We start from the raw sequence: 26,845 nt of genomic DNA on the forward strand, positions 1-26,845 counted from the left end.
AGAGTGATTGGAGCACATACTTGTTGGTCACAAAACACATTCATGAAGTTTGGTTCTTTTATGCATTTATTATGGGTCTACTGAAAATGTGACCAAATCTGCCGGGTCAAAAGTATACATACTTGATTTGGTCACATTTTCAGTAGACCCATAATAATTGCATAAAAGAACCAAACTTCATGAATGTTTTTTGTGACCAACAAGTATGTGCTCCAATTACTCTATCACAAAAAAATAAGAGTTGTAGGAATTATTGGAAACTCAAGACGGCCATGACATTATGTTCTTTACAAGTGTATGTAAACTTTTGACCACGACTGTACAAGTTTGAAATAAACTCAGACCATAACCATAACCATGAGGTTATAGCACATCTGTAGCAGTGACGTGCAGTGAGGTTCATGGCTGGTGAGGCACTGACTTCATCACAGTCAGATTTACAAACATATGAACCCTAAAGAGTATCTTATTCATTATTTGATTGGCAGCAGTTAACGGGTTGTGTTTAAAAGCTCATAGCAGCATTCTTCCCTGCTTGGCACTCAGCATCAAGGGTTGGAATTGGGGGTTAAATCACCAAAAATGATTCCCGGGCGAGGCGCCGCTGCTGCCCACTGCTCCCCTCACCTCCCAGGGGGTGATCAAGGGATGGGTCAAATGCAGAGGACAAATTTCACCACACCTAGTGTGTGTGTGACAATCATTGGTACTTTAACTTAACTTGAACTTTACACATACAAACTGTAGCACACAAAAAAGCACATTTAATAAAAAAAAACGTTTTTATGGTTGTGCTGGATTAATGCACCCCCGCCGTAGAATGCACCCCCTGACGGGAGTGTTATATCAACTAAAGCCCACACTTAAACTTTCCACGTGCAAGATTGAATCTTTTAAAAAAGTTATTTAATAAGAAGCCAAAAAGTGCAAAAACAATAATGTTCGTGTTGGAGGAGTTGTGAATGAATGAAATATGAAATCCGTGCTGCAGTCTGCAGGTGTACCTAATGTTGTGGCCCTGCGGTCATTCGCGGCTCCTCCAACGCGAGCATTGTTGTTTTTGCACTTTTTGGCTTCTTGTTGGGTGACTTTTTTGAGTGGGTTCGGTCTTGCACGTGGGGGGTTTGGGTGTGGGCTTTGGTTGGTGGGGCACTCCTGTCGGGGGGTGCGTTCTACGGCGGGGGTGCATTAACCGGCACAAGGAGGCGGGATTACTGCGAGCCTCAGCCAGTGCGTCTTCGCAGCAGTTTTATGATTGCTCAGCACAAGAAATACGTTACACACATACAGTTGTTGACAAAATACACTGTACATTATATACCTCAGCTAACTAAACTATGGAAATGTATAATATAATTCATATAGCAATACGGTCTCACTGCACAGCAGGCCAGCAGTTAGCTTAGTTTGCAATCCATGTTGAGGCACAACTGAGTGACGTGCCTCAACTGGCTGCTGATCACAGCACCGTCTCTTCTCAGTATTTGAACGGCAAATGTGAAAATTCAGCGATTTTGAATAAAAATAATCTAAAACTGGTGAAGTTAAATGGAAAATAACTTTATAGTATAATCACTGGATACATATAACAATTTAATTAATTGTTTTTCTTTTTATATTTTTTTTCTTTCCATGATGGCAGGTGAGGCGGGGCCTCTAGTGACTGCACGTCACTGATCTGTAGTATCATCTTGGCACACCTGGAAAAGCAGGTACTAGAAATAATACCATGTAGCATGTGATAGTACCTGAAATCTGTAAATTGTGAGTAAATAATATGTCTATAATTTAATCTACTATAAATAGCTGAATACAACTATTTTTCTACCTCCTCATGCTTTCACATATAAAAGTAACCAAGATGCCGACAATCCGATTTGCTGGATTATTCATTCTTCACAAATGTGGATTTTTCATCTAACCACAACCATATGGTTTGTTTGCCAGCTGATTAGGAAACAGCCATGTGGGGAAAAAAGGAGATTTTCTTGCTCAACCCTTCACTACGTTTGGCAGAAGTCGACTGGAGAGCTACTAAACACACGACTGAAGGAGATCAGGAAGGTTCGAAAGGCTGCCAGACTGCAGTGAAGTGAGGAATGTAAAAGGCAATGGTTGCCAAACATACAAACAAGTGTCTCGTGTACAGAACCCACGAGAGGACGGAGACATGGGAGACAAATGAACTGCCGAAGAACTGATCTTCTTAATCGGACATCTTATTTTACAGATGCTTTATCAACTCCAGACAAATACAAATTGCTGCGCAAACGGTGTTACTTGATGCATGACGCTGATACCGCGAGAACAAATTGGTATTTGGATGAAAACCACGGAGGTCCTGTCTGTTAAACATGTATTTGTGTGTAAGCCAACTAAACATTGAATATAGATATATAATTAAAGATGTACTACACAATGTGAAGTATCATCAGTACAACGTTTTCATTTTTGACATTTTGTACGGGAGCTGAGACCAAGCCAAACGGGATCAAATTGGCATAGCTAACATCATGACATGCTTGTAATCGTTCAGATATGCTGCAATTTGACATGATAAACAACACATGGGCTATGGGATGGGAATTGATATAATAGGTGAACTGCAAGTACATACTGTGTGTGTGTGTGTGTTCTTGTATTTCTATCCTTCTTGAGACATCAACAAGGAAAAGTACTTTCCATATGAGGACCAGTGAACAAGTTAGGACCGAAATCATGGTCCCGATACGGAAAACCATTGCATCTAATAGATAATGTCTCATTTGCACCCCTGGTGGTGAAATCTATCAAAATTAGGGTGGTCCCAAAGAGGAGGGATTTTTCAAATTGACTGTGTGTCGGTTTTAAAAGTGCTCCCCTTCTGGTCAACATATGAAATAACAAGTGTGTGTAAAAATCTGAAGTGCTCCCCCTCTGGCCAACATATGTAATAACAAGTGTGTGTAAGAAATTGAAATGCGCCCCCTTAGGCCAAAATTAATTACAAAAATAAAATAAATATGTATATTGTGACATACTGTAATAACTTGAAGTAAATAATAAGATTAAAAAACAATTACAAACCAAACATAAAAAAATAAATAAATGAACTAAAAGCAGTGTCGACTTCTTTCTTATAAAATTGGGAACAATCTCATATTAATTCTGTTTCTGTAATATTGCAATATTTTCTTGTAAAATGATTACTTTTTAATGCAAAATGGTGACATTTATCACATACAATTCTGACTTGTATCACAATATTGCCAATTATGTTGTTGTTCTTGTAAAAATAGTGAAATTTTTGGAGTAAAATTATGACTTTTGTCATAATTTTGCCAAGTAAAAATTCCGATCATTATTGTAATATTGCCAACATTCTAAAGTTTTCTCATTAAATTGTGACTTTTGTCGAGTAAAATTACGACTCTTTTCATAAAAGTGCCAACATTTTTAGCTTTACTTGTAAAATTGCGACTGTTATGGAGTAAAATTCCAGCTTTTATCATAATATTACACAAATGTTCAGTTTTTCTTGTGAAAAAATTTGACTTGCGTTGAGTAAAATTTTTTGATTTTTATTATAATACTGCCAAAATTCTGAGTTTTTCTTGTGGAAATATGACCTTTTTCTTGTGAAATTCCAACTCATTTTTCACAGAAAGCTTTTTTATATTTGCGTAGTATGTATATATTATTAATGTTGTAAATACAAATCTTTATATACCTAGTAAGGGTGGTCCTAGGCTTTATTCGGAGGTCTCAAGAAGGTAACAAATACAATAATGTGTGTGTGTGTGTGTGTGTGTGTGTGTGTGTGTGCATGATAACCTTTCCCTTGGCTGTGATTATATAGCTTACTGTATAATATCACATAATTTGACACATAAAACCCCCCCAATGGCCTATAAGCATTAAACAGCCTATTGTTCAAAAGGCTGCAAACTAGAGTCAATGTAGACAAAAAAAAATACTCATAACACTTGTTTAAAAGGAGAAAGAATGTGATTATTAGTCTGGAAGCAAAATGATCAGAAGTGCCCAGGAGGGCGATAAAAGACATTTGCACATTGAAGAGCTTCGCCTCCTTCTTCGAGAAGTGTCTCTTCTCCTAACAACTGGGGGCCTTTCCACATCTGCACCCAACGTAAACACATAAAGAGCGGGAGCTGTGAAAGAGCCAGGCCCCGGGCCAAGCTGGCAGAGAAAAGCCTGAGCACCGCTTATGACCACGAGTGTCTCCCAATAGGTTTACATTGCAATAGAGCGGGTAGAATTATTGGGTCGAATTGAACTTGCGCTAACAAACCAGGATAATAAGGGGTTGTGCTGAGCAAGGCACGATATTGCAGCCTGGGACAGGAACCACACCAAGACAATCTCTACATGCGCTTGGTTCTTTATCCAACAAGTGGACTCGTAAGTAAGAGGTAAACCGAGAAAAGCGTGGATAAAACAACCTCTGCATTCATATGTACCGTATTTTCCGGACCATAGGGCGCACCGCCAATGAGCGGGTCTAGTCAGGTCGATTTTCATACAAAAGGCGCACCGGATTATAGGGCGCATCAAAGGAGTCATTTTATTTTATTTTTTTCTAAGGTGAAAACACTTCCTTGTGGTCTACATAACATGTAATGGTGGTTCTTTGGTCAAAATGTTGCATAGATTATGTTTTACAGATCATCTTCGGCAGTGTCTTCTCACAGTCATCTTTGTTGTAGCGGTGTAGCGTGCAAGGACAAGGTGGAAAAAGTGTCAAAAGATGGAGATAACTGTTTTAATGACATTCAGACTTTACTTGAATCAATAACGGAGCAGCATCTTCTCATCCGTGGCTCACTAGTGCAACAACAACGTCCAGTGAAAAAACGTCCGACCGAACTCTAATAACTAAAGTTCCTTGGGTGAATAATGTAAACTCACTACGCCGGTATGTTTTAGCGCTTTCATGGCGAGTTTACTGACAGACGTAAGTAAGACCTTTACACTACTTTATATTAGAAATGGTTAACAGCGGAGGATGAATGTCCCATAACTAAAAGGTAGAGAAAAAGAAGCTTATCGACTACGGTGTCGGTACAGACTACAAAGGCGGACGTGCGCACATTTTGAGGACTTACGCAGATCCCAAATACAGATCAGCAGGTACTAGAAGGTAAGAAAAGTTGCTTTTGCATAATATTGCGAAACAAAACGGCAGATAAAAAGTCTTACCTTATAAACACACCATAATAATACTCGTATGTTGAAGCAAAGTACGATCCATCAAGGGGTGCGGCTTCATAGCTTACCAAAGTCGTACTAAAACATTTTGATGGATTTTCGAGTGCCCTGTGTAATGTTCTATATTTTCAATGGAACATATAACATGTTGGTGTTGTTTACGCGAGTCATCTTGCAGTCTACACGTATCTCTTATGTTTGACTGCCATCTGCTGGTCACACTTTTATTTCACCATGTACCAAATAAAATCGCTTCGAAGTCGGTAAGCACAACCAAAATTATTTTGCACGTTATAAGGCGCACTGTTGAGTTTTTAAAAAATGAAAGGATTTTAAGTGTGCCCTATAGTCCGAAAAATACGGTGATTGTATATTAGCGCAGGCTGTAGGCTTTGTTTGGCCCAAAACAAGATTTTGTTTGTGGCCTCATTTTGGTCTTTAATAATACTTATTCATTATTATTACTAAGGGGTTTTGCATGCAGTATGTAATGCCACCAATATTTTGTATGGACAACTTTAATAAGGTCTTTGACTTTTTAAAGATGGTATTAACATATCTAGATGATGTGATTGTAGACCAGTTCCCTCTTAGATGTAAACCCTCCCATCATTATAGACGGCGTTCTACGAACATGTCAGTCTTCCCAACGTGCTCAACCAAAAGCAGAGTAGATGGCACACTCTAAAGTTAAAGTTAAAGTTAAAGTACCAATGATTGTCACACACACACTAGGTGTGGCGAAATTATTCTCTGCATTTGACCCATCACCCTTGATCACCCCCTGGGAGGTGAGGGGAGCAGTGGGCAGCAGCGGTGGCTGCGCCCGGGAATCATTTTGGTGATTTAAATTATTATGATCAGAAAGTCCACAATATTGGCATGTTTATGTCTTTGTTTCATCAATAATGTTTTTCATCAAGTGTTCAAACCTGTGGGACTTTTTAGGGGGGCTAAAAACTTCCTACAGTATTCTTAAACCCCCTTAAATTGTTTGGTGTTTTTTGTAAAATAGTGCTAACAAATGTACTATGAAGGAGCCAGAATTGTAACGACGTGGTCTCATGGTTATGCGTGGGTCGTTCTCCCAAGATGCAGCAGGAAACTCTGAAGGCAAGGTGCAGGTGAGACAATGACTTATTGTCGATGGAACATGCAAAACTACAAAAAAACTAGTGTGCCGATCGCACGGGAAACAAAGCCAAGGAAATAGCTTGCGTGAAAGCTTAGTATAAAAACAGGCAAACAAAAACAAAGCTTAGCTCTGGAATCGTAGGATTAGACGTCCTAACTGTTGTGTGGAAGCAAATAAGACAGCCAGACAGTGTGGGGTGAAAGACAGGAATATGTAGCTCTCTGATTAGTGCCCAGGAGCAGGTGAGCGTCCCGAACATTAATCAGAGGCAGGTGAAAATAATCAGCACCCATGGATACCAAAACACAAACCCAGGGGTGCTGAAAACAGAACTGAGGTAGTCAAACTAACAGAACAAAACATGACCCGGGAAACGGATCATAAAAAGAATGAGTAAATAATAATAAAAACTGTCATATTTTCATTATTTTCCATTAAGTTTCTGTTTACTACGGTGTTTAAAGTTTTAGTTTATTCGTGTAGGAATATCATTTGTGAATGCAAATCATCATTATTATTCTAATTTATTATTAATTTGACCTCTACTCTGGGTTGAGCCTCCCCTGTCTTTAAAAACTAGTGACGGCTCTGTTTTGAACTTTATCAAGGTTCCTTAAACGCACCACAGTTATGTGCTATGCGATGCAAAAGTGAATCTTAAACAACTTTGTCCGATGCCGCCGCAAATACATTTATCATATTTTTACCTTTCTTCTATCATCTCATCCTGGTTCCCAAAGGTTGGCGCTGTGTGTGAATGCATGCATGTCAGTTTTGATGACATTATGATGCATGTGTTCACTCAACACTGAAGAGTTCCATGCTGGATTTGGCGCCAAAAGGAATGAACCATTTTGCATTTTTGCAAGGGGGTGCAGGTTGTCTTACACGCTCCTAATTTGATTTGAACAACCTTATTATTGAATTTTGACAGCAAAATAGATTTTATCTTACCTTTTATGACATCATATTTAAACAACTGATGAATTTAAATGAAAGAAAAACATGTTTTGAACCATTACAAAAGCCCAGGTCATGAGCATACCGTATTTTTCAGACTATAAGTCGCAATTTTTTTTCATAGTTTGGCCGGGCTCCAGTGCGATTTATATATGTTTTTTTCCTTCTTTATTATACATTTTCGGCAGGTGCGACTTATACTCCGGTGCGACTTATACTCCGAAAAATACGGTATGACCCTAGTGGTTGTGGCCCTGAACAAATGTGTTTATGTGAATGGTTGCCCTGGGGCAGCGTACATTTATTTACATTAGAAATAAAATGTACAGCAAGAATGTTGGTGCAGTTCTAGCCAGTTAACAATCTTGTGACGGACTAGGTCAACATTGGACATTCATGTATTTTGCACATCTCTGCAAACGCCTTGCATTCAGACGAAGACGAGGGCTTGTGGTCTCCTCCAAACACTTCATTGTTCAGACAAATCCGCCGTGCTTTCATTCGGAAGTGTGAGCCAGATCTCGCAAAGCAAGAGTGGCAAGCGAAAGTGAGAACGAGCATATGAAAATATACAGCTGGAAAGCTGGCGCGGCCGCCAGAGAAGAGGATTATAAAGTGCAGTCAATCGGACCAGCTGAGGATAAACTGTGCAAACATGGCACACCTCCCCCTTTTACACATGCCTTTCTTTCTTTTCAACATGTGGAATGGAGTATGCGGTGGTAGCACCACAAATAATCACAATCCTACACTTACCTGAGCATGTGAGCTGCACTGAAGACCACATCAAATTCCCCGCTGTCTAGCCGTGCAGCTTTCTTTGCCATCTCCGCCGCTTCCAGCAAACGGGACTCCTCCAACAAAAACTGACCTGGCGAGGCAACACGGAACAGCAATGCACTGTTAGAGGGCCTGGAGCAGTGGTTCTCAAACTTTTTTCACCAAGTAGCACCTCAGAAAACACCTGTCTCGCCATGTACCTGGCCTACGTATTCATTAAAAACAAGAAGTATATTTGATATTTTTGGCTACTGGAACATTACACACAATTTGAACAGTAACACTGTGTTTAAATATTTGATTACTGTATTTTCCGGACCATAAGGTGCACCGGATTGATTGATTGATTGAAACTTGTATTAGTAGATTGGACAGTACAGTCCATATTCCGTACGATTGACCACTAAATGGTAACACCCGAATAAGTTTTTCAACTTGTTTAAGTCGGGGTCCACGTTACAATGCATGGTATAATAAGGCGCAACTGCTGATGAATGCTCTATTTTCAATTTTTTTCATATATAAGGCGCACCGGATTATAGGGCGCATTAAAGGAGTCATATATATATATATATATATATATATATATATTTTTTTTTTTTTCTAAATTGAAAACACTTCTTTGTGGTCTACATAACATGTAATGATGTTTCTTTGGCCAAAATGTTGCATAGATTATGTTTTACAGACCATCATCAAGCCAATTTCTGACAGTCGCTTCTGGATGCGCCGTTTTGTCATTTGTCATTTGTTACCTTCGGTAGCATCTTTTCTCCATCATCTTTGTTGTAGCAATGTAGCGTACAAGGACTGGAGTAGAAGAAGTGTCAAAAGATGGAGCTAACTGTTTTAACGGCATTCCGACTTTACTTAAATCAATAACGGAGCAGCATCTCCTCATTCGTGGCTCACTAGTGCAATAACAACGCCGGAAACTTTTAAATAACTAAAGTTCCTTGGGTGAATAATATACACTCACTACACCGGTATGTTTTAGCCCTTTCATGCATGGCGAGTTTACTGACAGATATAAGTAAGAACTTTACAATACTTTATATTAGAAATGGCAACAGAGGAGGATGAATGTCCCATAACAAGAAGATAGAGAAAAAGAAGAAGCTTAGACTACGGCGTAGGCACGAGCTACAAAAGCGGAAATATGCAGATCCCAAATACAGATCAGCAGGTACCAGAAGGTAAGAAAAGTTGCTTTTGCATAATATTGCGAAACAAAACGCCAGATAATATGTCTTACCTTATACACACACCATAATAATACTCATATGTTAAAGCACAGTACAATCCATCAAGCGGTGCGGCTTCATAGCTTACCAAAGTCGTACTAAAACATTTTGATAGATTTTACAGCGCCGTGTGTAATGTTCTATATTTTCAATGGAACATATACAATGTTGGTGTTGTTTACTTGAGTTATATTGCAGTCTACACAAATCGCTTATGTTTTCATCATATACCAAATAAAATAGCTTCGAAGTCGGTAAGCAAAACCAGAATTATTCCGTACATTAGGTGCACCGGGTTCTAAGGCGCACTGTCAAGTTTTGGTTAAAAAAAAGGATTTGAAGTGCTCCTTGTAATCCGGAATATACGGTCAGGTATTTTCTGGCGTACCGCTCGATGGAGCTTGCGTATCACTAATGCCACAGTTTGAGAATCACTGGCCTAGAGAACCTTAAAGACAACTGTACTTACAGAGTCGACACACACAATAACGTGATTGGGACATAGTTATAATGCTGAAGGTCCAGATATAGCTGCTCATAAGTTGGATACTTCTGTACTTCAAATCAGACAGGGGCCGTGGGTACATTTCTGTCCCCTGACAGAAAATAATTGAGAAATACTGATGTAACAGCAATGAGTGTTGGGGGCTCCTATTTATGAAACTTGATTTTAGCTGTGCAATAAATGGTTTCAAACTTTAGACTTTTGAACTCATAGACCGTGTTGACTTTGGGTGCACGTCTTCAACCAGAATGTGGAACTAATCACTCATCACGTACAAAAAATAACAAAACTGCAAACTTATTTAAAATAGAGAGACTTATTTAAAGAGACTTATTTGAGATAGCATTTCGAGCATTTTTTCCATGAAACTTGACACCAAATTCCGAGGTTGTTTGACTGTTCAAGCAAAGACAAAGGTGTCCAATGTCCAGCCTGGGGGTAATCTGCAACCTCTAAGTCGATTATCTATTGGGTATATGCTTATTTAAAGAAATGAAATCAAACATAGCACCGCCAAAAAAAACCATCACAAAATAAAAGTAAAACAATGAGGAAAAGTAGAATTTTATAAGAGAAGAATACAAATATAGAATTTGTCTTGGAAGACGTTTCGCCTATCATCCGAGTCAGTTCATCAGTTCGTGCTCATAGACATAGATTGGTCAGATCTAGTGTAGCGGCTGGTGCCAAAACCCCAAATGTTTATACCAGGAGGGTGTGCCTAGGCAACTGATGAACTGATAAAGTCTACTCGGATGAGAGGCGAAACGTTTTCCAAGACAAACAATGGATTGAATGCCCTGACATAACAATGACCTGGATGAACGAGAACATTCATAGACAAATAAGGAATTTCTTTTTCTAAATTGGATTGCAGTTTTGGCATGAAAAGATCAAACCATTCTTATATATCCATTTGTGTGTCCCTCAATTAAAAAACTCAAATGTTATGTTTTAGACTGTCTGTTTTTGTTGTTTATTCCTTTTAAGCACAGCCTCTTCCTCCTGTGTCCGACCTACAATTGGTACAATTAACTTCATCTGTTTCTACATTGTTGTACAATGATTTATTCTAACGTCACTGGGCCCCATTCAGGAATAAGTTCCTAACTTTTCCTCTTATCTTTCTTCCTAAGTGATTTCCTAAGAGGAGTCCATTCAAATTCATGACGTGTTCTTAAACGGCAAAATTGTGCCCACCTGCTGTTCTTAAGTTGCTGAATGCCAAATGGTTAGCGCGTGCGTGTCTATCATAATTTGCATACAAACACGCCCTTATTTCCCCTATATGCATATGTAAACACCCTTAATTACGTAATTTGCATAGGTAAACACCCTTAATTCCCCATATAAAGGCATAATTCCTACGGAAAAGCTGAACATCAAACACACGGAGAAAACACATATTACAGAAGAGAAATTCGTATTATCCCGCGGGGGAAATACATAATGACAAAACGTAAGTTTAATTAAGAAAGGGGGGACTGCTGCGGCAGCCCCGAAGCGGAAGAAAAACTGGTCGAGTTCAGAAATGGAGGTTCTACTGCAAGAAGTGGAGAAAAACAAAGTAGTGATGATCCTCAGGAGTGCAAACTCGGGGTTTAAGGGCACATATAAAGCTAAGATCTGGGGCACTATAACCGATGCAGTAAACATGGTGTCGAGGTTTGCGTGTGTGTGTGTGTGTGCACGATATTTTGAATTGTCTGTATATTGCTCATTTTGCTATATGTCTGTCTGTCTGTCTGTCTGTCTGTCTGTCTGTCTGTCTATCTATCTATCTATAAGAACAAATAGGCCACCCTAAGAGTGCTCTGGAGCACTCATCGATTTTGTTCTTACCTATGAACAAATCCCAGCTAAGAAAAAATTGGTCAATACAAAAACCTCCTTAAAAACTTCGTAAGTGGGCCTAAGAACAAAATTTGTTCTTAAGAACGGTTGCTGAATGGGGCCTACTGTTAACTTTCGACAAGGCTTTGGGGGAAATTACTAAAAATAGTAGGAAAGAGTGATCATCTTCTTTCAAAGAACAAACAACTGCAACCATCTGGAAGATTGATTAATGAAATGACAGTGGAAATTAGGTGTGTTTTCAGCTAGCACCGCGGCATCCTGCCTAAATATACCAGTGCACGAAGTACTAATATCAAGATATGTCAAATTGAAAGGGAGAAAATAAATGACTACTTACCATAATGCATGTAACAGTTGCCCTTTGTGGGATCCAACTGGATGGCCTTCAAGAAGTACTTCTCTGCTTCTGATTTCTGCCCCTGAGACGGAACAACCGCAAGTGTCATTATTGGTTCAACCACCTCCCGAAACTACTCAAAAACACCCGCCAAAATATCTTCCATGTATACCCAAAGGTGTCTCTCCAAACCGCCGCCCCGCTTTAACAATAAATCTTAATAAATACACAAGCGGCCATTAGTGCTGTTTGTCCAGGCTTGTGTGTCGTGTGTCAACATACAGTATGTGTGGTCAGTCTTGATGCAGTCGACCGAGCGGGGCAAAAGCTCCTTCATTACACTTTTATCTGTGCAAATAAGACTATTAGAGCATAACCACAGACTGCTGGTGTGTGTGCCGTGCGGGGCGATGGAAACGGGGATGGACACGGGAGGAAAGAAAACTAACACAGAGGCGGATGCCTTCATGTACTGATGGGAATGTTTGGCGTGACTAGAAAGGCCTGGAAGCGGACGACGCCAACGTATCCCACAGGACATCCTTCAACAGTTTAAGTCCCTCCAGGATTTTGCAGGCATTTTTTTTTTGTGGTTCCCGGAATGTCTGATTTAGCTGCAGCTTCTTCACATAGTTTCAGCAAAAGTTGCAATGTTCTGAGGACGATTTTTAACAACATTTTATGAATTTGTTATCAGTGATTTAAATGTTCTCTCTAACCTAAAGTGCATTCAGCAAATAAATTACAATGTTTTCTTCCCCCTCTTCCTGTTGTATTTATGTTTCTTGTGCCTCCTTTGTGTTTTCCTCAGACGTTTCCTTCGAGTCGGAGGAATTTACTGGCTGAGAGGTGTTTTTTTATCTGTTACTTCGCAGTTGCGACGGTTAGGTTGTCTCTCTAGCAGCGATTGTATATTGCTTATTTGTGTGTCTAATGTAGGGTTGTACGGCATACCGGTATTAGTATAGTACCGCGATACTAATGAATCATTTTCGGTACGATAACATCTCTGAAACGTGCCGGTCCCGCAATCCCCCACGCCCGCGTCGAAGTCACGCCGTGACATAGCTGGTTTACAAGCCGAGGAGCATGTTTGGCGGCACACAATCACAGAGTACTTACAAGCAGACACAGTGTGTAGACAGAAAAGGGAGAACGGATGCATTTTGGCTTAAAAACTAAAGATTAAGGTGAAGTTATAACACTGAAACGCCCTCAGGAAAAGGTGCTTTAAGACATGGCTAGCGAGCTAGCGGCTAACGTCCAGCCGCCGTTGGCAGTGTTTTAGCTACTTCTAAATCACTAATCCTTGCCTCCATGGCGACAAATAAAGTAAGTTTCTTACAAGTATCATCCCTGCAGGATGAGGAATAGCTAAACATGCTTCACTACACACCGTAGCTCACCGGCGTCAACATGTAAACAAACGCCATGGGTGGATCTACACCTAAAATCCACTGTAATTATATCAAGTACAGCATACTTGCCAACCCTCCCGGATTTTCCGGGAGACTCCCGAAATTCAGCGCTTCTCCCGAAAACCTCCCGGGACAAATTTTCTCCCAGAAATCTCCCGAAATTCAGGCGGAGCTGGAGGCCACGCCCCCTCCAGCTCCATGCGGACCTGAGTCCGCTTTCCCACAATATAAACAACGTGCCTGCCCAATCATTATAACTGTAGAATGATCGAGGGCGAGTTCTTGGTTTCTTATGTGGGTTTATTGTTCGGCAGTTTCATTAACGTCCTCCCAGCGCGGTAACAACACATAACAACAGCAGTCATGTTTTCGTCTACAGTAAAGCAGTTCGTCTGCCGTAAACAGCAATGTTGTGACACTCTTAAACAGGACAATACTGCCATCTAGTGTATTTGATGAAAGCACTTTTGTGCGTGCCACACAGCAATGCATCATCAGAGAGGGTGTTCAGCATGGTTAGAAAGATAGTGACAGAGAATGGAACAAGGATGGACAATTCAACCCTTAACTCAACAATGAGTAGATGAATGTTATGTGTGTGTATATGTGTAAATAAATGAACACTGAAATTCAAGTATTTCTTTTATTTATATATATATATATATATATATCCATCCATCCATTTTCTACCGCTTATTCCCTTCGGGGTCGCGGGGATATATATATATATATATATATATATATATATATACATATACATATAGTGTTGCCAATCACTATACCCCGCCTTCCGCCCGATTGTAGCTGAGATAGGCTCCAGTGCCCCCCGCCACCCCGAAGGGAATAAGCGGTAGTCAATACTACTATGATTATGTTGATATTTTTTGGCATCACAACATCTTCTTTTGTTTTTTGTATATTATGTTTATAAACTCAGAAAATATGTCCCTGGACAGATGAGGACTTTGAATGACCAATGTATGATCCTGTAACTACTTGGTATCGGATTGACACCCACATTTGTGGGATCATCCAAAACTAATGTAAAGTATCAAACAACAAAATAATAAGTGATTATTACATTTTAACAGAAGTATAGATAGAACATGTTAAAAGAGAAAGAAAGCAGAGATTAACAGTAAATGAACAAGTAGATTTATAATTATGTTTCTACCACTTGTTCTTAATAATGTTGACAAAATAATAGAATGATAAATGATACAATATGTTACTGCATACATCAGCTGTCTAATTAGGACTCTTTGTTTACTTACTACTAAAAAACAAGTTGTCTCTTATGTTCAATATTTTATATAAGGACTTAACTACAATAAGAAAGATATGTTTAATGTACCCTAAGATTTTTTGTTAAAATAAAGCCACTAATTTTTTTGTGGTTCCCTTTATTTAGAAAAGTACCAAGAAGTACCAAAATAATGGTATCGTTACAACACTAGTCTAATGTCCGCAATATCAGCAAGGTATTATGTTCATGTGATCAAGAACTGTAGCCTGAAAATGTCTTAAAGGGGAACTGCATTTTTTTGGGAATTTTGCCTATCGTTCACAATCATGAGACATGACGAAGGATGGATTTTTTTTAATGCATTCTAACTTGTAAATAAACGTAAATAAAAGTCCGCTTATAGGCGCTTCATTATTTCACCCATAAAATCCAAAATATAACCGTTCAAAAAGCACCAGCAATACTTCATTTACATTTCATGACTTGAATATCAACCAAGTATTAGTGATATTGTTATTATAAACGTAACACAGACACACTATTTATAGCGGCGCCGTGATCACTTCCATGTGTGCCTATGTTTACATCATCGAATGGTCTGCTGCTTCCTCACTTCATGTAAGTTTATTCTAGATCATAAATTATGCATTTCACCTGGACATGAGACGTCTGAGTAAGTAATTTGACAAGTTGGGACACTTGGACAGCCATTTAGGACCTGGAACTGGCGAGAAAGACGGGGAAAGCGCTTGTTTCCCCCGCCCCGCACACCGTTTCTTCGTGAGGATTATGAGTCATTCTTCATCTAAAAGGGAATATATGAACATCCTTGCAGTCGGCATCCTGATGACAGCAGACCTTACACAGTAAGTGATGTTTTATTATGTTTGTTGGCTCTCAAAATCAGTGATGAAGAAAAAAAAAAGCAACGTGATGCGTTTTTGATATTAATGCGCCGCGTACGCTTAAAATCATCAAAATACGGAAATATTAAATGTTATTGTAAATGTGACTGTCACTACATTACATACTGTATAAACTTACATCATTTATATAAAAACTTAATGGAGGTTTTTGAAAGTTTTATTCGGGCCTCTATAGGCAGAATTGAACGGCTCCCACAGGCTCCATGGTAAGCAGACTTCTGATCGCATTTATTTAATATTTACAACGCAAAATTAAAATAATAAGAATAATAATAACAACATCCATTGACATGTTTTTCATAAAGATTTTGAACCGTAGGCAAAATTCCCCAGAAAGTGCAGTTCCCCTTTCATTTAAAACTCCAATAGGAAGAGCAGAGTTTTTCACTATATCATTTCTTTTTGTCCGCTGTAACTGCCAAATGTCTTTGGCTTAACATCTTTACCAACAGTAAGTAAGCAGTAAGTAAGTAAGTAAATGATATTTATATAGCGCTTTTCTCTAGTGACTCAAAGCGCTTTTCATAGTGAAACCCAATATCTAAGTTACATTTAAACCAGTGTGGGAGGCACTGGGAGCAGGTGGGTAAAGTGTCAACGGCAGTGACTAGGATGGCGGAAGTGGAAATCGAACCTGGAACCCTCAAGTTGCTGGCACGGCCACTCTACCAACCGAGCTATACCGCCCCAGTACATCTCTTAACCAACAGTTGCATACAGTGTGTTCCATCGGCAGCCATTTTTATTGGTTTTTGGGGATTATGTTCCAAAATTAAAATAACAAAACCACTGATCACATTTTTTATAATTTTTCGCTAGGGATGGCTACCTTTCACACCAATTCCCAGAACCAGGGAATCTATACAGGTACCAATTTTCTGTACTTTTGTGTGTGCTAATAAATTCTACATATTTATAAATAACATCTGATTTTTTATGTCACATGTATCAAATCACTGATTATGATATCTGTGCTGTCCAGTTGCTATTTCTTGTTTTCCAAGTGGGCAGCCTAGGACGGAGCTCTTTTGATTGCTTTGTTGGGTCTGCTCCCGTCTCTGGCCATGTGGCCCCCCCCACCCCAGCAGATGATGGCGTGGAGCACTGCAGAGGCCACCGTGGTGTAAATGGATGGGATAAATAAAGTCTATCCTATTTTATGCTACTACATGTCTGAGTCACCTTTGAAAGTATTATATATTAGACTTAGCATGCAGGTATAATTCCAAGACAATAGATGGCAGTAGTGAATAGGCTACAGTGTGTTGCCTAACTAGTAAGTAGTCCATGCCCTGAGGCTGAACGTGCCAGTCTAGTCTTATGTTGCACCCTACAAAGTGTTTGTACTGTAAGTATTGTACTCATTACACAATTGATGTTTGATTGTAACTAGAGATGATAAATGCGTTAAAATGTAATATCGGAAATTATCGGTATCGTTTTTTTTTTAATTATCGGTATCGTTTTTTAAAAAAAAAATTTATTAAATCAACATAAAAAACACAAGAAACACTTACAATTAGTGCACCAACCCAAACAACCTTCCTCCCCTATTTACACTCATTCACACAAAAGGGTTGTTTCTTTCTGTTATTAATATTCTGGTTCCTACATTATATATCAATATATATCAATACAGTCTGCAAGGGATATAGTCCGTAAGCACACATGATTGTGCGTGCTGCTAGTCCACTAATAGTACTAACCTTTAAAAGTTAATTTGACTAATTTTCTTTAATTACTAGTTTCAATGTAACTGTTTTTATATTGTTTTACTTTCTTTTTTATTCAAGAAAATGTTTTTAATTTATTTATATTCCATCCATCCATCCATCCATCTTCTTCCGCTTATCCGAGGTCGGGTCGCGGGGGCAGCAGCCTAAGCAGGGAAGCCCAGACTTTCCTCTCCCCAGCCACTTCGTCCAGCTCTTCCCGGGGGATTCCGAGGCGTTCCCAGGCCAGCCGGGAGACATAGTCTTCCCAACGTGTCCTGGGTCTTCCCCGTGGCCTCCTACCGGTTGGACGTGCCCTAAACACCTCCCTAGGGAGGCGTTCGGGTGGCATCCTGACCAGATGCCCGAACTTATTATTATTATTTTTTTTAAAGTACCTTATCTTCACCATACCTGGTTGTCCGAATTAGGCATAATAATGCGTTAATTCCACAACTGTATATATCGGTTGATATCGGTATCGGTTGATATCGGTATCGGTAATTAAAGAGTTGGACAATATCGGAATATCGGATATCGGCAAAAAGCCATAATCGGACATCCCTAATTGTAACATTCATCCTAGTTGTAGGTTACATTCCCATTTTAGAGGTGCTTAAATCGCCATGTAAAATTGCTAATGCTAAATGGTAACATGCATATAACAAAGCCAATGTAAAATAGCATCAAGCTAACATATTTTGGGGAAGTGGAGTCTTACTTTAAGTACGGGCTTTTTCTATCAGGCATACTTGCTTTGTTGGCGTGGACAATTGCAACATTACTTAAGAGGCAGTTTGACTGAGGTCGCTCTTGAGTGCTGCCTGAGTGCTTGTTTCCTCGCCAAATGTTTGAGTGTCTGTTCAGCGCGCAACCGGACGTGATGTCACGAGCCACGAAGATTGGTCCTGTTTAATTTTACGTGACTTAATACCCAGAAGTACCAAGGGAATGCGGTTGGCACCTAAAAAAGTACCGAATTTGGTACCCATACCTCCATCCATCCATTTTCTACCACTTGTCCCTTACGGGGGCTGCTGGAAACTATATCAGCGGTATTCGGCCAGAAGGCAGTGTACGCCCTGGACAAAACTTTTCGCAATTCCAGACCTTTATAAAACACGACCATCATTCCTCAGAACTGTCACTTTGAAAATCAAAGACTAATGTAATGTATAACCTGTACAGCCTTGTTCTGTACCTAACAAATATAAACAAAATAAATTACATCTATATGATATGATCTAGTGGGCTACAATTAGCACCAAAATGTGCTCAGCATATGCACATGCATATTTATTTCATACAAGACAAACCTCAATGCAGCATTGTGTTTCAGTCTTTAGGGAAAACACACAATTAAAAACCAAACCACAAAAAACCCCTCGAGACTTTGAATTGACAATCAAAGCTACAACAGAAGAGCAGCTGGCCAATAGAAATTCAGCCTCTGACTTTGACACATTCAGACTCTGACTGGGGCACCAGTTGACATCTGATCAAACAAACCACAAACAGTACACATCTATAGGGGTCTGTTCTAGAAAGGCAGCCATGGCTAGAATGTGTTTGCTGGAAAGCACAATAACCCCACATGAGTAATGCATTTCCCCCTTATAGGCTTTAGATCAAATACTTAGTATGAGCAGAGTGGAAATCAATCCAATAAGACTTTTGTACACTTGCCTGTATGTTTTTAGTGAACTTCATATTCAATAAAAACATCTATTTCCAAAATATCTGATTATACAGTAGCGATCAAAAGTTTCCATACACTTGTGAAGGACATAATGTCATGGCTGTCTTGAGTTTCCAATCATTTCTACAACTCTTATTTTTTTGTGATAGAGTGATTGGAGCACATACTTGTTGGTCACAAAAAACATTCATGAAGTTTGGTTATTTTATGAATTTATTATGGGTCTTCTGAAAATGTGACCAAATCTGTTGGGTCAAAAGTATACATACAGCAATGTTAATATTTGGTTACATGTCCCTTGGCAAGTTTCACTGCAATAAAGCACTTTTGGTAGTCATCCACAAGCTTCTGGTTACATTTTTGACCACTCCTCTTGACAAAATTGGTGCAGTTCAGCTAAATGTGTTGGTTTTCTGACATGGACTTGTTTCTTCAGCATTGTCCACACGTGTAAGTCAGGACTTTGGGAAGGCCATTCTAAAACCTTAATCCTACCCTGATTTAGCCATTCCTTTATCACTTTTGACGTGTGTTTGGGGTCATTGTCCTGTTGGAACACCCAACTGCGCCCAAGACCCAACCTCCGGGCTCATGATTTTAGGTTATCCTGAAGAATTTGGAGGTAATCCTCCTCTTTCGTTGTCCCATTTACTCTCTGTAAAGCACCAGTTCCATTGGCAGTAAAAGAGGCCCAGAGCATAATACTACCTCCACCATGCTTGACGGTAGGAATTGGTGTTCTTGAGATGAAAGGAATGACCTTTTCTCCTTCAAACACATTGCTGGGTATTGTGGCCAAACAGCTCAATTTTTGTTTCATCTGACATCCATGGACAAAGATAATACCTTTTGAAGGAAAGTTATGTGGTCAGATGAAACAAACATTTTGATGTTTGGCCACAATACCCAGCAATATGTTTGGAGGAGAACAATTCAACCAGAAGTTTGCTAGAAACTTGTGGATGGCTACCACCTTATTGCAATTAAACTTTTTGTTTCATCTAACCACAGAACTTTCCTCCAAAATATCTTATCTTTGTCCATGTGATGTCAGATGAAACAAAAATGTAGCTGTTTGGCCACAATACCCAGCAATATGTTTGGAGGAGAAAAGGTGAGGCCTTTAATCCCAGTAAAATCATCCCTACCGTCAAGCATGGTGGTGGTAGTATTATGCTCTGTTCCTGTTTTGCTGCCAAAGGAACTGGTGCTTTACAGAGAGTAGATGGGACAATGCAAAAGGAGGATTACCTCCAAATTCTTCAGGACAACCTAAAATCATCAGCCCGGAGGTTGGGTCTAGGGCGCAGTTGGGTGTTCCAACAGGACAATGACCCCAAACACATGTCAAAAGTGGTAAAGGAATGGCTAAATCAGGCTCGAATTAAGGTTTCAAAATGGCCTTCCCAAAGTCCGGACTTAAACGTATGGACAATGCTGAAGAAACAAGTCCATGTCAGAAAACCAACAAATTTACCTGAACTGCACCAATTTTGTCAAGAGGAGTGGTCAAAAATTCCACCAGAAGCTTGCCAGAAGCTTGTGGATGGCTACCAAAAGCGCCTTATTGCAGTGAAACTTGCCAAGGGACATGGAACCAAATACTAACATTGGTGTATGTATACTTTTGACCCAGCAGATTTGGTTACATTTTCAATAGACCCATAATAAAATCATAAAAGAACCAAACTTCATGAATGTTTTTTGTGACCAACAAGTATGTGCTCCAATCACTCTATCACAAAAAAAAAAGAGTTGTAGAAATTATTGGAAACTCAAGACCGCCCTGACATTATGTTCTTTACAAGTGTATGTGAACTTTTGATCGCGACTGTACATATATCTGAGGGTATTTTATTCTCTTGCTGTGGAAAACCAGACCAGTGTGAGGCATACTGGTCTACATGTACAGTCTAAGCAGGGCTGCCAGTCCAAGTAGCATTCCAAGTGGAAAATGGTCATCTCTGTATATTTCCATGTTGACATTTGACAGACTGCTGATTTTGTACTAATGAAGGCATGTGTATATTTTCTCAGACTCAGAATACAGCTTCCAGTCAAGGGTGGATGGAATATGTGGTTTGTGACACATCTCTGCATATATTCATTCATCAGGAAATTCCCCTAAGATTTAACTTCTTACGGACTCATGAATAGATGCAGAAATTCAGGTGGATTTAGCTCGTCATAAATAATGTGTTTGAACTTAATAAGCAGCTAATCAGCAGCTCAATAATGGATCTTATTGTGATTTTTAGGATTAGTTTTTTCCCTGTCAGGGTTGGGCATAGCGAGTCACTTTGTCCTGACGCAAACCTGACCCAGACTCGAACACATACCCTCTGCCATGAAAGGCAGACGTGTGCTTCATTAGGCCACCGGATATATGGTACTAAATGTTTTATTATTTTACTGGTATTATGCATTATTTCAAATAGATTAAGTGTTGGAATGGAAACATTCATGATCTATCATAACATTTACCATTGGTTTATTGTATTTTGTTTTATTTCCATTTACTGTTTGCCTCCTTTTTCCCACTATTTCTCCTGTCTGAGTGCTGGCTCCCTCACCTGTCCTTGATTGGCAATCAGGACACATGTTTTTGGTTGGCAATCAGGATGCTTCTTATGCCATTAATGTCCTCTGGATGGTGCTGGATCATTGTGTTTTGTACCTCCATGTTGCATAGTTCTCCCTCTGGTTAAAGTGACTGTTTTTCCTTTGTGTGCACTCCCCTGCTGCACTACTTTCTAATAATTCAAACTCTACCTGCACTTCGCCTGCCGTTGCTGCATCCTGAGGTCATGACAGACCTTTCCGTGACACTATATGTAACAGGAAACGCTTGGCCTGCAAATTCAGTACAGCAACCAAGTACTACTGCTGCTACTAAACCTAACAAACAAACAATTATGTATTAATTACAAGATTTATTGAACAATTATAAACAATGATGACCATACATGCCTTCCCCACGGGTTTTGTTGAAATCAGTTTTGTATTTTTTGCATAATTACATCATTCATGTACCAATCTTTTTCTTCTGCTGTCCTGTTGAAACAACATTATTTCACATAGTTACATATTTGTTTCTTACTACCGTTTTTTTCGGAGTATAAGTCGCACCGGAGTATAAGTCGCACCTGCCGATAATGTATAATAAAGAAGGAAAAAAACATATATAAATCGCACTGGAGCCCAAACTATGAAAAAAACTGCGACTTATAGTCCGTAAAATACGGTACTATGCTTTACACTGTTTCCACCTAAGCTGCACTTTAACTGTGGCGTGGAGTAGATGACGCAATCCTAATTTGCATTATTGGCCGTGAGCAATGGTGCTTTCATGTTAAAGTGGCCAAATGTGTCCAGTAAAATCAGAACATGTGACTAGTTATTTTTTAGGGAACAAAATAGAAAGGGGTCTTAATCAGGAATGGAGAAATTGCAATATATCACAATATTTTTTTTTTTGAATAACACATCGATTTTTAATGTCTTAATACAGATATTTAATTATCTATTCTATCTATTTTTGACTATTAAGAGGTAAAATATTTTTTTTTTTGCATATAAGTGTCAAGAAAATTAATTTACAGTCTGTACAAATAACATGGACATGTATTACATTGTTTTGTTGACTCTATAGCAGGGGTGTCAAACGTACGGCCCGAGGGCCGGATCAGGCCCGCGAACAGGTTTTATCCGTCCCGCGGTATGAGTTTGCTAAGTATAAAAATTAACCTGACATTTTTGAATGAAAGAAACAGCTGACCTAAATGTGTCCACTGGATGTCGCAATGGCAATTCTATTTTTCTTTGTAGATGATGCTACATATGTACAAAATAAACCACACAATGTTAAGTACATCAGTCGAGGAAAATGATCAAACTACATAAATAACAAACTGTAACTTGATTTTGATATAATTTTTTTTATCTCGATAGATTGAAAATTAACACCAATGAGTTGACTGATAAACATCACATAATTTATTCAGAAAATATAAATAACGACAAATAAAGATGGAATACTATTAACCGCAACATGTAAGTGTAAAAAACCCAACAACATTATAATTTGTACAATTTCAGAATGTGCTTGTTCTATTTTTGAACGAAGAAAACAATCTGAAGTTGTCTTTATTTTTAAGTTATTGTGCCGTGATTTTACCAGTCCGGCCCACTTGGGAGTAGATTTTTCTCCATGTGGCCCCCGATCTAAAATGAGTTTGACACCCCTGCTCTATAGTGTACATATACAACTTGTACTTTAGGCTGCATTTTAAATCCGTCAGTTTGTTTCTTGCATTGAACAAAGAGAGCACAGTCTACCAGGTCAAATCCCGTGTGTTAAAGGGGAACTGCACTTCTTTTGGAATATAGCCTATCGTTCAAAATCATTATGAAAGACATGCAGCTGAGATAGGCTCCAACACCCCTCGTGACCCCGAACGGGACAAGCGGTAAAAATTGGATGGATGACGACGGATGCATTTTTTTTAATGCATTCTAATCTGTAGATAAACGTACATAAAAGTACGCTTACAGCGCAACCAATGGGAGGTCCTTTATTTCGCCTATAAAATCCAATAAATAACCTTTTTTTTTAACATGTTTAATGAGTACAGCGTATTTTTGTAGTTATTTCCCCATATTTCTACACAATAACTCAGAAATGGTAGCAAGCAGTAGAGAATATGGAGTGATTTTGTGTCCAGAACATATTTTGCTTTATTCATTATTCAAGTATTTCTCGCTTGAATTGGAAATCTCATACAGAAAATATTAAATATTTTCTGTATGAGATTTAAAATTCATTTTATCATGTTTTCACACCTACAGAATGTATTTATTGTACTCTTTCACTGTCTACTTCGTCTATGTCAGGGGTCGGCAACCCAAAATGTTGAAAGAGCCATATTGGACCAAAAATACAAAAACAAATCTGTCTGGAGCCGCAAAAAATTAAAAGCCATATTACATAGAGACAGTGTGTCATGAGATATAAATTGAATTAAGAGGACTTAAAAGAAACTAAATGACCTCAAATATAGCTACAAATGAGGCATAATGATGCAATATGTACACATAGCTAGCCTAAATAGCATGTTAGCATCGATTAGCTTGCAGTCATGCAGTGACCAAATATGTCTGATTAGCACTCCACACAAGTCAATAACATCAACAAAACTCACCTTTGTGCATTCATGCACAACCTTAAAAGTTTGGTGGACAAAATGAGACAGAAAAATAATTGGCATAAAACACGTCCTAGAAAGTCGGAGAAAGTTATACATGTAAACAAACTACGGTGAGTTCAAGGACCACCATAATTAGTAGGACAAAACGGCGCTCGCCAAATACTCGAATCAGTGAAGCATGTTTGATATAAACAGTGTGCTTTATAACAATTAGGGAGGTTTATGTCATGTTTGTCCTCCTACAGAAACCATATTAAAACAAAATATATATATTTTTCCCCTCACCTTTTTCCATTTTTCATACATTTTTGAAAAAGCTCCAGAGAGCCACTAGGGCGGCGCTAAAGAGCCGCATGCGGCTCTAGAGCCGCGGGTTGCCGACCCCTGGTCTATGTGTATTTGACTTTCTCTTACGCTGTAATCAAATAGAATTATTTTTGTCTGTTTTTGTCAAAAACTTAACTTTAATTTATTAATTTTGTCTGTTATTATTTGCATTAGCCTCTGTGTATTCTCTCCTAAACAAAACAAAATCATGACTTTGAGTACTTTGTATCTTTACAAATGTCTTTTATATAGAGATTGAAAAATTATGGTCTCAGTATGAATAATTTTGTCAAATGCTTTTGTTAAGTCCATAAACACTGTAGTTGCACATTGTTTATGATCTATTACATTGCTAATTTCTTCTGTTATTTCGATTGATAAGATTGTTAAGAAGCATAGTTATGACGCCATATGCTGTACGTAGTTGTAAAGACAAGCTGCATTCACACAGGCAGTCCCATTTCAGCCTAATATGTTTATGAGTAAGATAATAACAGGGAGCACTAAATCTAATAGTGGTGTTTCAAACTACTCCCTGGTGGGCCGCCGCAAATAAATGCATGTATGGGAAACCCTGCCTTATATTTCCAGAAACTAATTTCTTTCCCATTGGCCTTGAAATGAATACATGCATCTTTGAAATGTTTCTGGTAAGGTGGAAGCTTCCATGTAACTTCAAAAGTAAAAATATACTCCTGTGTCTGCACTTTCATCCACATCCTCACCAAAATTGAATGGCGTTTTTTATTGGTCGGTCTGCCAAGTCGGGTGGAAATTGCGGTATCTGTCCTATTTTCTGTGCAAGTACGTCAAAAGGATTGCTGGGAAAAAGGTAATTACAACAAGTGGAGTAACAAGACTTTTATAGAACGTGTACATTTAATTGTCAAAACATTAGAGAAATCCTGTATCACTGCTACCTCCAAAAGGCAAACAAATTCAAAACGAGCATTCAAGAGAAACGAAGAAGCCAATACCACAATGGAATCTTTGTTTCTACTTTCTTTTAACTCTATGCAGCTCTACTTTCAATGTGCTCACTGTGTTGACGTAATATTTTGTGTTTTGGCACAAATGCTTGGCTTAATAGCGGCTGCCTCACACCTCAATCTCTGCATAATGTCAGGCAAACAGCAAAGGGACTCCTTCAGTGGCGTCTGGATTGTATTTACTGTTAAAGAGGACTATACTTGCAGTCAGTGGCGGGCCGTGCGTTTCTCACCTAGGCCTTCAGTGATGTCCTACTTAGTCCAACTTCACCTCTCAAAATACCGTGATTTATGTCACCACATGGACACGGCTGGAGATACTATGCAGAAACACACTTGCACGCTACTGGTCATTGAATCCCCTCAACAGTGAACAAAAGGGTCTATATTTCGGAGCATTTAACATTCAATAAACCCACTTCAGCAATTAAAACATATGTCACGTGGTACTGTCAAAATTAAACAGCGTGGAAGGCAAACACTTTATCTCCGTGGTAAATTGTACCGGTGAATTTTCTGTGGCTTTCTATGGGTCCGGTGCCACTTCCTGTTTTCGCAACTTGTGATTGGATACTCACTTTGGACTCCCAAGTGAGTATCCAATCACAGCGTAAGGCCAGCGAGAAGGCCTTACTGACAACAACTCGTGATCTGATTGGCTATGGCAATTGTCTATCAACTGTATGTGTCCGTTCACTTACAGTGCACAGGAGCCTGCATTGTTGATCTTGAAGGCCGCCGGGCAGATTTGGTACAGCTACATAAGCTAGCTGAATTCTGATTGGATACAAACTCTAACCTAAAAACAACAGCATTGGAAGGAGCATAATATGAAATGAAGAGAATATGAATACTTTTAGATATTTAGGGAAAGTAAATTAAAAATTACTTGTATCTTTAATTATGATCGGGATTTCTGGTTAAGTTAGGCCAGCAGAGAAGGCCTTGCTGGCCCTGATGGCCCACCACTGACGAAAAGTGATACACTATATTGCCAAAAGTATTTGGCCACCGATCTAAATGATCAGAATCAGGTGTCCTAATCACTTGGCCCGGCCACAGGTGTTTAAAATCAAGCACTTAGGCATGAAGACTGTTTCTACAAACATTTGTGAAAAGAATAGGCCGCTCTTAGGAGCTCAGTGATTTCCAGCGTGGAACTGTCATAGGATGCCACCTGTGCAACAAATCCATTCGTCGGCTTTAGGAGGCTAGGATCCTTCAACATCTGTACAAAGATGATGAAGATGTTCTACGAGTCGGTTATGGCGGGCGCTTTCTTCTACGCCGTGGCC

General features: G+C 39.1%; 1 protein-coding gene across 2 annotated transcripts in view; it reads right to left on the reverse strand.

Annotated features, from left to right (window-relative positions):
- Positions 1-26,845, reverse strand: part of tmtc2b (transmembrane O-mannosyltransferase targeting cadherins 2b) — a 238,514-nt gene that overhangs the window by 12,722 nt on the left and 198,947 nt on the right. For both annotated transcript variants that reach the window (XM_061970158.2, XM_061970159.2), the window contains 2 exons: positions 12,027-12,108; positions 8,060-8,174 (listed from right to left, as the gene is read on the reverse strand). In XM_061970158.2, coding sequence (XP_061826142.1) covers positions 8,060-8,174; positions 12,027-12,108 — 197 coding nt within the window. The remainder of the gene's footprint in view (positions 1-8,059; positions 8,175-12,026; positions 12,109-26,845) is intronic.

Source organism: Nerophis lumbriciformis, linkage group LG10, assembly GCF_033978685.3.
Source record: "Nerophis lumbriciformis linkage group LG10, RoL_Nlum_v2.1, whole genome shotgun sequence".
In the NCBI taxonomy this organism is placed as follows: Eukaryota; Metazoa; Chordata; class Actinopteri; order Syngnathiformes; family Syngnathidae; genus Nerophis; species Nerophis lumbriciformis.